The 12,913-nt window shown below is 39.3% G+C and overlaps 3 protein-coding genes across 3 annotated transcripts; all 3 read left to right on the forward strand.

Annotated features, from left to right (window-relative positions):
• Positions 1-2,553: 2,553 nt before the first annotated feature.
• On the forward strand, positions 2,554-8,015 carry LOC149952715 (uncharacterized). The gene has a single exon (XM_090168756.1). The coding sequence runs from the start codon at positions 2,625-2,627 to the stop codon at positions 7,881-7,883; it is 5,259 nt and encodes a 1,752-aa protein (XP_090024882.1). The 5' UTR covers positions 2,554-2,624; the 3' UTR covers positions 7,884-8,015.
• Positions 8,016-8,391: 376 nt separating this feature from the next.
• Positions 8,392-12,492, forward strand: LOC149952716 (zinc finger Y-chromosomal protein-like). Its single transcript, XM_090168758.1, has 2 exons — positions 8,392-8,537; positions 11,391-12,492. The coding sequence occupies exon 2, from the start codon at positions 11,432-11,434 to the stop codon at positions 12,359-12,361; it is 930 nt and encodes a 309-aa protein (XP_090024884.1). The 5' UTR covers positions 8,392-8,537; positions 11,391-11,431; the 3' UTR covers positions 12,362-12,492.
• LOC149952717 (uncharacterized) lies at positions 8,549-11,382 on the forward strand. The gene has a single exon (XM_090168757.1). The coding sequence runs from the start codon at positions 8,560-8,562 to the stop codon at positions 11,347-11,349; it is 2,790 nt and encodes a 929-aa protein (XP_090024883.1). The 5' UTR covers positions 8,549-8,559; the 3' UTR covers positions 11,350-11,382.
• Positions 12,493-12,913: the final 421 nt, after the last annotated feature.

Here is a 12,913-nt window from a genome sequence, read left to right on the forward strand (position 1 = left end):
ATATGAAGGACTTTCGATATTTAAAGGGGCTCCAAAGTTTGATGGCAAAATGTGTGTAAAGTCAGTAAAGTACGAAATTTACGGTTGACTCTGCCCGCCTCTGCAGACTAATTAACTGTTAGGAGCTGTTCAAATGACGTAGAAAGATAATAGTTTAATATAGAGAAAATATGTGAACACGTTTAGTTCCAGAACAGGCAGAAAATAAAGTAAAACCATGAATATATCTAGCTATGAATATCCAACCCTACGATATAGCCCTTCTATCATGACGATTTGATTTGGGTGACAACTTTCGAGACCGGTGAAGCGTTTTCAGCCAATCAGGAGAGTGAAGGAAATGACGGCATGCTCCTCACTTGGTCGGAGCAGATGTGATCGATCACGTGACTAGATAAGCCCAACCCAAATTTTAGCGGGAGGTTAGAGAGGCTATTGCTATTGTATATTCATAGCTAGATATATTCATGGTAAAACGTTAGCATCAGAAATTCGAAAAAATTACTCCCATTCAAGGCTTGAATGCACAATGACCCTCACAATACAGTGCAACTGTCTATACATCCAGGTCACTAGAGTCAGCGAACGAAAATTGTTTTTACGTGGGCCAGGAAATAATAGGGGTGAGGGAGGAAATGGAACGGAAGTTTACATAAATAAGAAATTTTTGGGTGTGCACTGGCCGGTTAGTTCACTCCCTAGAACCCAGTGGCGTAGCCAGGAGGAGACACATGCCCCCCACCGAAACGTATGGTCGTACGTACAAATATTTTTATTCTTTTACTTTTTCAATGGTCCCCCCCCCCGAATCAAAATCCTGGCTACACCACTGCTAGAACAGCGCCTGAACCACGCCTATTCTTACTAACTAAGAACGATTTCTTACATCCCTCATCCTTCACGGCATGGTTTACTATCCATAAGATCTTGTACTCCAATTTCATGATGGCCACTAACAGTGGTGCATTAAAGCCGACACGCCGGGACCTCTTATTATCAGACAGCTTGCGAGCCGACTGGCTTTGAGAACTATGTAAATACCGTCTCTTTATCAAAATATACTTGGTAACATGACGTCACGTCGTACCTTTGGCTATGGAAGCCATGCTGGTAATCTTTTTTTCCCAATTGGAAAAAGCATGGGTGGCGTATTATATAAGTCATACTGCCAAGTCCCTATTACCCAAAGTATGTCAATCTAATCGTTTTTGAAATGAATGTTACGCGCGAAGTAAAAGGTGGGAGGGAATGAGGGTCAAAATTAGAAACAGTGTCGCCTGGTGAGAGCTTCGAGAACTAAGGAAGCCACGGAGGAGGCTTGCAGGCTTATTGATTTTTTAGCACTCCATGGAAATGCTACCGCCATCTATCTACGTTTTAATACGAAGCGCGAAAGAAAAAATCAGAAAAAAGGGGCCATCTATCTTTATCTCAGCAAGGCATTTCATACCATATCACACCAGGGACCAATAGACGCTTTAAAGGGAATATAACCTTCAAAGCAATCTTTATGGAAGACCCCTTCAATTTTTGAAATTTCCCTGTACAGTGGCGCCAAAAATTTTTAAAGCCAAAGGAAAGAGCGGCCAAAGCTGCAAGCGTTGGTGTTCCACACCAAATACCTGAGGTTATATTCCCTTTAATAAAACCTCTCCAAGGAAAATGCCAAGAAGTAATATTTCCGAGAGCCCGGACCTGCAAGTTACTTGTGCGGTTACTGCGGTATGCAAAAAGTGTTTCCGTTTAACCGGGTAGCTTTTTGACGTAAAGGCTTAACAAAAACACCACGTTCTATTTACAGATGCAAATTTTCGATTAGTTCAACAAGCACAATATAAACAGAGTCTTGCAGGTCCTGGCTCGCGGAAATATTATTTCTTGGCAATTTAAGATGTTTTATTGAATCAGCTTTGAAAGATGCTGGTATTCGTCCCCCCCCCTGCCCCCCCCCGTTCCTACGCCGGTGCGTTTCCCCTCCATAATAAATTGATACAATGATCGACAATAAGCTTCATCTACAGATCTGTATCGCATTGAAACCGGTAACCACTTTTATCTTCGTGTATTTGGTCCTACCCGTGTGAACGAATATGGTTGGAATTTTAAGTCATCTCCAAGGAAAATTCGTTGGGAATTTAGATTGCGATTTGAGATTACAGTTTTTACTTGGTACCTTTTCGTTGTCGTTACTTTAGTATTATGATCATAGTTTGCTGTCATGTACTTTTTGTGTTTTTTTTTTCAATTTATATCTTATTTCCTTATAATTTTGTTTAGTAATGTTCCAAGAAAGACAGCACAGCTTGCTCTAGCTTTGCGGTCCGTAACTGATTAGATTGAATAAATAAATTGTTTTTATTTACCCCAGCTATGCTACACCAACTCGAACTATTCTCAATTATAAAATTTGGGTAAAATTATCTACTTGGCTTTTACGAAAGACGGTATTAATGTCAAAACTTGTTTAAAATTCGCGCCGTTGCCTACTACTAACGCTATCTGTGAACGATAAACGTCAATATTGACCAAAACAAAACGTCCTGGGAGCATAAATCCATAAATCTAAGGCCTATTAGCGGAACAGCGTTTGTAATTAGCTCTATGTAGCTTTGCTGATAGACAAAATGTCTATTTCTAATTATTTAATACAAATGAACGGTAAACGTCCCTTAGAGAACTTCGACATTGATGATCCTACTTGGGAACCTTCCATCGAGCAAAGGGAGGAATACGCTTTTCAGTGTAAACGATGCCTTGCCAATTTTCATACCAAGGAACAGTTAAACGCACACTTTAAATGCCACCCAGAGTTACAATGTGAGAAATGCGATAAATCTTTTAAGAATAAACACCTTCTGGCCCAGCATTTAATAACGCATGATGGAGATGGCCAAAATCACGAGTGTGAAACTTGTGGAAAAACCTTTAAAAGAAGAAACACTCTACTCGGTCATTTAAAAACTCATACGGGAGCTTCAACTTGTAATATATGCGAGAAATTGTTAAAAAATGCAAAGTCATTGAAGGATCATATGAAATACGTGCATGGTGAAAATCTGAAAGTTTTAACGTGTGATATATGTGGGCTATCTTTCAATAGAAAATATTTACTAGACCAGCATGTATCAGAGGTGCATAACAAATCATCTGAAACTATCAAGGGCCATCCTTGTAAAATATGCGGGAAAATGTTTTTAAGAAAGAAGAGCATATCTCGTCACATTAGAGATAAGCATGTAAGTTCCCCTGGCTATGATTGCGAAAAATGTGGGAAACATTACCAGAGAAAAGCAAAAATGACTGAGCACTCAAAGACTTGCGATGGGACCCTTAAGGGACAGCGTTTCCGTACCCTCTCTTCCCAACAGGAGCCGCAGAAGAATTTTCTTTGTCATTTGTGTACATCAAATTTTACTACTTCTTACGGACTGAGTAGACATTTAGATTATCAGCATAGCAATCGGTTGCAGTGCCACATTTGCCATAAGAGATGCCATTACGATAAACAGTTTGTTGACCATCTTAAATTGGTGCATAATTGCGATCCTCCCGAAGATCGTACTATCAAAAAAAGTAATCCGCCTCACAAGAGATCTGAAGATGGCAAAATTATGTGTACAATATGTTTGAAAGAATTTACAAGAAGTAATCATTTAAGATACCATAAGTATAAGGAGCATGGTGCTAATATTGCCCCAAATGTTTCCCGTGGTAAACTTCAAAAGAGAATTTGCCCTTTTTGCAGTAAAGGTATTCGCGGAAAACCCAATTATATAGCTCATATTAATTCTCACACTGGAAACCGCCAATACAAATGCCCAATGTGTCCAGTAAGGGTGACTGCTCGATCTAATTTGAATTGTCACATACGGTCGGCTCATTACTACCATAATCCACTATATTGTCGAGCTTGCCGTAAGTTGTTTTGTACCAAAGATAAATTCGAAAGCCACGCTTTAGAAGTTCACGTCGGTAAACATCCGTTCATGTGTGGACAATGTTACTTAGGATTTGATAATGAAACCAAATATCAAAGTCACTTGAAGAAGAGTCATCGGTACAAAACCCCGGACACGGAGAAGAAATTCAGATGCGAGCTTTGCACCAAACGATTCGTTTTTCGGCATTCATTGCTTAGACACGTCGAAAAATGTACGTCAAAATCAAAAACATCATCCGAAAAGAAAGAAAATAATGGCGTCGTCAGTTTCAATAAAATCGCGCACGAGACTTTAATTTACGAATACGTTTGCAAAATCTGCTCCTTCATCTTCAACGGGAATATTGATTTAATCAGGCACTTTTCAAAAGAACACTTTAATGTTAATCTTCTGGACGAAACTCTCCTTTGCGTAAACACCAAAACAGAAGGACGAACATACGGATGCAAAGACCCCTACTTCACTCAAATATCCACCTCCAAGCTGAATAATGAGCCATTTTTTTGCGGAGTATGTCACACTCCTTATCACTCGAAACATTCTTTTGATTCCCACATGTTAAGATTTCATCCTTCTTACTTCGACGATCCGCCGTCGCTGGAAGGTGATGAGGATAACAATTTGACAAATAAGTCCTTGGAGGAAGTAACTGTAATGCAAGAATTTGTTTGTAAACGGTGTTTTTTCGTAACGTCCGAAATAAGCCGCGTATATGCTCATATGAGTTTGGAATGCGATTGTATATGCATACCAGAAGAAGTTCTGTATTGTCTGAATAAGAAAGATGAGGAGCGGAAATACCAAGTTACGGACGAATTCTTTTCTCAAAATGACAGCATGTTCAAGAAAGCTGGATTTATCTGCAAAATATGCGTCGTTCCATTCGCCCTAAGAATCTTCTACGAAAGACACATTACCGAGAGACACCACCGCTTTGTTGAAGAATATCGAGACAATCTCTTGGACGTCGAAGAAACTTTCTCGGAGGGCAACGCCTTGTCGATTCCATCCAGCGACTTGGATATTTCGGACGAATCTAGTAGCTCCGACGAGTGGTACAAAGACGACGAACTGCGTATGATAGTTAACGATCCAGATCTCCTCACTCTGGAAGTGAAGAAAACGCGTCCAAAACGCGTAAGAATCCTCGATACGTCATTTAATCTAGAAGACAGTTCCGAAGATGATGATAATGAAACCGAAAAGTATATAAAGAATTTCAGAGGACCCTTACCCGATTTCTATAGTTGCGCTTTCTGCAACAATGTGAAAAAGAAAACGATTTTCGGATCGTTAGAAGAACTCGAAGAGCACACAACGAAAAAGCATAAAAAAAGAAAGAATTATTCTTCCAATAGGGAATCTGACGAAGAATATAATCCCACAGATGTCGAAAGTGGTATGGAAGAAAATGTTAAATCTAAAAATTTAAAATGCAAACCCAAAGAGAACGCGACAATAAGTCCACCGAAGATTGTTAATGAAGAAAAAGTTAATTTATCTAAAGAAGGCGATCTTAAAGAACCTTCTAGCGAAATTGCTGAAAATGTGAGCAACGAAAAAGAATCGCCACAAACGTTCGTCTGTAAAGCTTGCAAAATGGTTTATTTTACGTATGTCGGTTTAGAGTCGCATATATCCAAACTTCATCCAGACTACTACGAAATTTTCCCCCGGGAAGAAATACCAAAATGTACGCTCCCACGTTTTAAATCTGACGATAGCGATCTCGCCGTTCGTCCGTCGGCGTACATTTTTCCAGATTCTCTTGGGCTTCCTATTCCTTCCGTTCTTCCAAAATTAGTCGAAAAGTCTATCCTTCCGAAACTCCCGGATCCCGAATTCGCCCGTAAAGTTTACGGTATAAAAGATCCGTCTAAAACCATCGAGTCGAAAACCACTGATAGCTCGATAATCTCGGGTCTCTCTGAACCTTCTTCCAAACAGAAGTATCATCAACCCAGCAAACACGCCATGGAAACTGCCAACGATATTTTAGACGACGCTTTGAGTAGTTTAAGTAGCAGTCAAAATAATTCCAACGCCGTACATGATTTGGGAGCACCTTCTAGGGCTAGGCACGAGGATGTTAGATGTTTAAATAATTCACCCACCGTAGGACATTTCCAAACGGAAAATATATTTGTGCAGAGCCAAAATGTCAACCATAAAAATAACTCCTGTTACGCCACACACGCGGAACACCATTTTTCAAACCCCTGCGTCGACTGTCCCCGCTTTTTCGAGAATTTACCCCGAGAAGTTCACGTCAACAGTCTAGCTTTCGGCGCTCAACCCGCGAATCCTGTTTACCATACCACACACTTATCGGAATACGATAGATTTTGCAACGGTCCTTCTACCCAAGGCAATTATAACCATTTACACAACGCCCATAATTACGTCCCCTCTGGTTTCTCCCAAACCGTTCCTCCTCCCCAAAACTACTCAAATGCAAACGCTGGACCGTTAAATTTCAACCCAAACCCCTCGATGTCCACCAATTTCGCTCCGTTGGGTTTGTCTAATTTTGTCCCGACTCCGGTGCAAAACGTCGCTAGCCACGTTAACAACCAACCACCTATTCAACACCCTCCCGCTCCTAATAATTTCGGATTCATAGGTGCTTACCAAAATTATCACGTTAACCCCCCTGTTCCTTACGAAAACCATACACGAAATATCGTCAATGCCGTCAATGACGCGAATGAAAAAAGCGATTCTGAGGACGGTGGTTCTTTTGGTATTCCCGATTGCAATTTCGTTGATTCGGACAGTTCGATAGACGATCCGGTGTCGGTTAGTAAGAAAACTTTCACGGATATTTCAAACGCTAAGAAAAGTACCGTCACGGATTATTCGCACGCTAAGAAAGCTACTATCGTGGATAAACCAAATGAATCCATTATTGGTGAAGATGACCCAGTTGTTCCAAAATTTAACGATACCTCTAAACCTATCCTAATTTCATCAAAAACGGAGCAAAAAACTATACCTAAAATTAGCGATGAAGCTAAAAGGAGAGCGATTGAAAGGGCTAAACGCGAAGTGGTTTTTTGCGACGAATGCCCGACTTACTACAAGGGTAAAATGTTCCTATTGAAACATTACAAGAAAGAGCACCCTTCTCGTACCGATAAAATCGAGGAGTTAAGTATTGATACAAACAAAACTTGCGATCAGTGCAAGAGAACGTTCGATTGCAACTACAGTTTGATGCGACACGTACGTGCCGTTCACGAATGTTTAAGACCGTTCGCTTGCGACGAATGTACGATGACCTTTAAAATGAAGGGCGCCTTAAAACAGCACAAGATGTTTACCCATTTGGACTCTAAACCGGAACAGTGCCATTTGTGTTTCTTTAGTACCAAATACCCCAGAGGGCTGCGAAAGCATATGAAACAAGTTCACGAAGGGGTTAAAAGAATACAAATTCAGAGATACATTAAGGGTGCTAAACCAAAACCCAAGACCGCTAATAGCGAAAAACGAAAATCGGCCTACTCTTGCCAAGAGTGTACCATTTTTTATTTCAATCGGCAACAACTCCTTACCCATTACGAAAATAACCATTCCCAATGCTTGGATAAAATTGAAACCTTGAAAAAGCTGGTAGAGAATGACGCCCAGAAAGGCTCCAAATCAACTAAAAAAAGACCAGCGGTTCGAAAGAAAAGGAGCAACGTAAAATCTGCGAAGAAAGGATTGAACTCAACTAAAAAAATAACTCCTGTTCGAAAGACGAGAAAAATCGTTAAATCTCGTGAAGAAGTTAGTAGCTGTAGTAGTTCGGAAGACAATGGTGATTTGAACAATGAAACGAAAATTAGTATTGGTAGTGGCGAGGACAGTGATAATAATGAACAAATTACGAAGCGAATCACAAAAACTAGGCCATCTAGAGCTTGTAAACCGGAAAATCTCAGAGAATCAGATTGAAGGGTGGCACCGATTGATAGCTGTAATTGTTTTAATCTAATTCCTATAATAACGGGTTAAGTATTGCTTACAGTGCATATTAATTTTATGAATGGTAATAGCTTGTTTTTTGAATAAATAACTTATGCGAAATATGTTGTTGTGTTGTATCCATAAACCTATGCAGATTGAGACAAGTCTTATTCATGCAGAAAATTTTAAAACGATCCTTGTTGGCCATTTTTAGAGGTCCAAGATAAACTTCAGACATTAAAAACTTGAGTACAACATACATTTTAGTAAATTCAACGTGTTAGCGTTTTGGGTCTTGCATGTGCAAAATTTTGGAAGAATTACTCTCTAAAATCTAAGTTGAAAAATCTTCGGGATTTGGGTTAATATGAATTCGCTACGTTGCATATCTGAGAATCACTCTTTCAAATTTTCGTGCGTAGAAATAATTGATTTCTTTATCACTAGATGACGCCACAGTTATTTTATTTTTGGGATATTTTTAATAAATTGTGTTAGATGGCAGCACGATCTCTGTTTTCGTAAATTCGTCGGCTCTAAGTTAAGCCTGTTACTGCCAAAGGCATTTAAAATAAAGTTGTTACTATTATACTGTTCTATTGTTTTTGGGTTGTTTGCGTTTACACTATATACCAGTAATTAGTAAGTAAAATACAAATTAGAAATGTGGGATACAAGTGACCAAAGCGTTTTAATTGGTGGACTTAAACCGTATGAATATGGTCAACTGGGTTCAATTCCTTGTGGCAATTCTCATCCAAACCAAAATCCTCCTATTCCTAACCATATTAACAACCAAGCAGCACAAATCCAACATCCAACTGTACCTGTAACTCATTCCCACATTCATTCTCAACCCAGCCATCCTCATTCTGCTAATATCAGTTTCGCGAATAACTTTCTTCCAAGTACCAAACACGATGCGTATCACAAATCTGACATTTTTCAAAAACCATTGCCAGATACTGGAAGGGTAACCATCAACCAGAATGAAAAACGTTTCCCTTGTCGTTTTTGCCCTCAGACTTTCAGCAGAACACCATATCTTAAACGTCATGAGAGAAAACATACTGGGGAGAGAATTATTACTTGCCAGATATGCAATCAAGGATTCCGAGATAATGGCTATTTTAAGCGTCATATGGACTCTCATTCGATAGAAAATAAATATCGGTGTGAGCGAGGCTGTGGAATGACTTTTAAATCTTACAATGGATGGAGAAAACATACAAATAAGAGCGGAAACGAATGCCCAAAAAGAAGAGCACCTGCTGTAAAATCAAACAGAACAACTAATATAAAAGAAAAAACATTCGTTTGTGGTCTAGAAAATTGTGATAAAAGCTACAAAACTAAAGCTGAATTACTTTCTCATCAGAGACGGCATACCGGTGAAAAACCCTTTCTATGTCTGATATGCCAAGTACGATATTCCCGCAGTTGTAGCTTCTTCACCAAGAGAGGTTTGAAAGTGCACATTCTACGTGAACACTCTATAAATGGTATCTACATAGATGAAAAAGGACAGACTATAGTTTTAAAAAATTTCAAATGCGAAATTTGTGAGAAATCTTTCTATTTTAGTGGTGATCTGAAGAAACATCTTTTCATACACGAAAACAAGAAACCCTATGTTTGCACTTATTGCGCAAAGTCTTTCAATAAATCAAACACACTAAAATGGCATTTGAATTTACACACAGGGGCAAAGCCTTATAAATGCAAAACTTGTTCTCGAGCATTTTCAGCTAAGGCAAATCTAAACACGCATGAAAAAACTCACGAGAAGGACAGACCTAGGCTTTTTCAATGTACAGAGTGTGATAAATCCTTCATGACAAATCGTAGTCTAAGAATTCATAGCATCGGACATTCCAAAGATAAACCATTCAACTGCGTCGAATGTAACCGAGGCTTTAATCAACGCAGTCACTTCAAAGATCACATGAGAATGCACGCGAATGAATTGAAATTCAAGTGCAAGAAATGTCCCAAAGCCTACAATGTGAAGAGTCGATTAAAGAAACATATTTTGTACAATCATCCCCAATACAGTAGCGACGAAGAAGAGTCCAAACAGAAAGAACCAATTACTCAGATTAGCCAAGATTCCGATGCAGATTGTCCCGATGAACCCCCAGTTGAGATAGATTCAGATACAGAAGTTGAAAAAGAAGAAGGAAACGAAATAGAGCCCAACCCGCAAGCCATACCCGTGATAATGAGGAATGAAACGAACAACCATCGTGACCCAGCATTCTACCCTTTGGCGCACTCTACTTTTACTGAACCTCCGAATCCCTCCATAGCCATTCCAGTTCCTCCTAGCCAACAGGCGTGCAGCTACAGCGAAGAACCCGTCTCTAGACACACCTTTATCTCCGTGGGCCCTTTCTGCACCAATAATATCCAACAGACCCCATTAATTGGTCAAAATGAAAATATCGTTCATAACCAAATATTTCAGAACGATTTTAATGTTCCTGGTCCTAATATGTGCAATATACAGCGAGTTAATGATAAACGGTTAGAAATTGTAGAAGCTCCATACCAACAAAATGAATTTCCTTTGTCAATAACTATGGTGGAAAGTACTGTTTCGAATTCAAATCTTTCAAGGAGCAAAGGGGTAGAGGCGCTCCAACCACCTACGGAAGAAGCTGTAGCTGAAGCTAATTCCTCAGCTTCCTTGTACGTTGTTACCATGAGATCTTACACCGATCGACCAGCGGAGGTTATCGAATCTTTGAAAAATGTAAGTCAGGTTGACGTATCTCTGGTCGACCACAGCGCAGAGTCCTCGGATATGGATGACTTAAGCGACAACCCGGTTTTCATCGACAGTTCTCGCAAACCGAAGGATGGAATCGAGAAGCCTTTTAACAAGTACAATATGAAGAGGTTCTTCTGTTCCAAATGCAACCGAGGTTTCAGTCGCACCAGCAGCCTCAAGAGACACGAACGGACGCACACTGGAGAACGGCCCTTCACCTGTGATGCTTGCGGGAAAAGTTTCAACGACAAAAGCCACTACAAAACCCACCAATTTACCCATTCCCAAGAGAAGAAGTTCGCTTGCGCCAAATGCGAACGTAAATTTAAAAGCTATGGCGGATACCGAACTCACATCAATAACGACATTTGCTCCAAACCATCGATAAAGGATCATGATCACACCGCGAATAGACAACGTGGTAAAACGAAAAGTAAACGTGACAAAACCGACTGCAATTCTTCAGAAACGGAAGAAGAATATCCCAAAGAAAGTGACATGAAAATAGCAAAATCCGATAGTGCCAAATCTACGCGAAAAACCGCATCTAAACCTTTAAATAATCAAACTAATTCCCAACAAAACTCCAATCATAAATCTAATGTTTTTACCAGACGCTCTCTTAGAAATCGCGACACAAGCAATATTGTATATTTCAGTGATTCCGAATTTAACGATTAACAAGAAATACTTATTCATTTAGCTTTTTCTTTATTTTACAGGAAAAATTCTTGAAAACTTTTATTAAAAATTCAAACTGAAAATGGGTGATAATATTTGGGATGGAAATCAATTTGCATGCCAAACTTGCGACCGCAAATTTAAATCTGCCTTTGGTTTGCGGTCCCATAGCCGAATCCATAATAAACTTAAAACTCAAAGTAACGTTTGTAAAATTTGTAACTCGATTTTTCACCAAAAGAGAGATCTAACAAATCATACCACCGATGGAAAATGCCCAAAAATGTCAGATAAACCGTGGCCCTGCAATGTCTGTGGGCTAACTTTTACCGCTCTACCTTCGTTAAAAATCCACTTTGAATCTCACGCCCGAAATGAGAAAAAAAACCAACTTTTAGACTATGGACAGGACTATTCCATGTTGGATGTAACCCTGTTGGGGAATGACAGAACCTTGGATAGCCCCAGTTTGAATACCTCAAAAAATGCCGATAAGAAAAAAGCTTATAGTTGTCATTTATGTGATAAATCTTTCAAGAATCGATTCAATTTGTCAGTCCACGTTCAAGTTCATTTCGCCAAGAAGAACGAACTCTTTTCCTGCAACACTTGCAAAGTTACTTTTAGGGAGCATATCGCTCTGCGGAAGCATTTGAGAACCATGGATCATGAGCGAATGAAGATGAAGGAATTGGGAAAAATTTCGCCCATGGCTGAATGCTACGAATGCGCCATTTGCAATAAGGAATTTCGAGATAAAGACCAACTTTTCAAACACTCCTCGACCCATTCTGCCATCTTTTCTGATTTAAAATGCGATGTTTGTAGCAAAACGTTCAAACTGCCTCGTCTAATGCAAGTGCATCTCAATAGCAAAGGACATCAACTCATGCAGAAGAACAAGGAACAAGGTGGTGCCCAATCTCAATACCCCTGTTTAATTTGCAATAAGATGTTCACTCATAAAAGTACTTTAAAAGCCCATCTTCGCAATCACGTAGTACCCCAGTAGATCTGATAGCGTTTTACTTTGACGAATTCAATTGTTATTTACTTTTGATGTTATTTCGTGTTTGACCTTGTATGATGTTTATGTATATTGTTTTTCGTACGTTTTTCAGATTTCGAATACAATTATTTTTACACGAATTTTGACTTTTTCTTTCAAGTATAATTTTATAAGCTTAATTTACTTAACTCTGATCTTGCAGAAAGTATAGTATATTTAAAGGGCCACACCAGAGGTGGAAAATCTGGGTTAAAAAAGAGTGGCTCCTCCTTTTCCTTACCTTATGAAGTTATGATTGTAGATCTGGCCAATCATTTGGTGATAATTTTTCCTGCGCTGCTTCTGGAGCTGGAACCTAGTTAAACCCCTGTGTGGCCCTGACTTTCCAGAAGTAAAGAATCAGCTACGCATCATATCAGAAGTTAAGAATTTTCTTCTGATTATATTTCTACATTTACTTGTTCATGGAGAGTCTCCATTTCTAATTTAAAACACTATGCCCTGGCGTTAAACATGGTAATGTCGATTTTTTTTCATTTGCCATTTTAAAGGGAA

Source organism: Leiobunum rupestre, chromosome 3 (genome assembly GCF_980474605.1).
Source record: "Leiobunum rupestre chromosome 3, qqLeiRupe1.1.hap1, whole genome shotgun sequence".
Classification (NCBI taxonomy): Eukaryota; Metazoa; Arthropoda; class Arachnida; order Opiliones; family Sclerosomatidae; genus Leiobunum; species Leiobunum rupestre.

Excerpts from the sequence above, each read along its gene's own strand:
- LOC149952715 (XM_090168756.1), top strand. The coding sequence starts at position 2,625 with ATGTCTATTTCTAATTATTTAATACAAATGAACGGTAAACGTCCCTTA.
- LOC149952717 (XM_090168757.1), top strand. The coding sequence starts at position 8,560 with ATGTGGGATACAAGTGACCAAAGCGTTTTAATTGGTGGACTTAAACCG.
- LOC149952716 (XM_090168758.1), top strand. The coding sequence starts at position 11,432 with ATGGGTGATAATATTTGGGATGGAAATCAATTTGCATGCCAAACTTGC.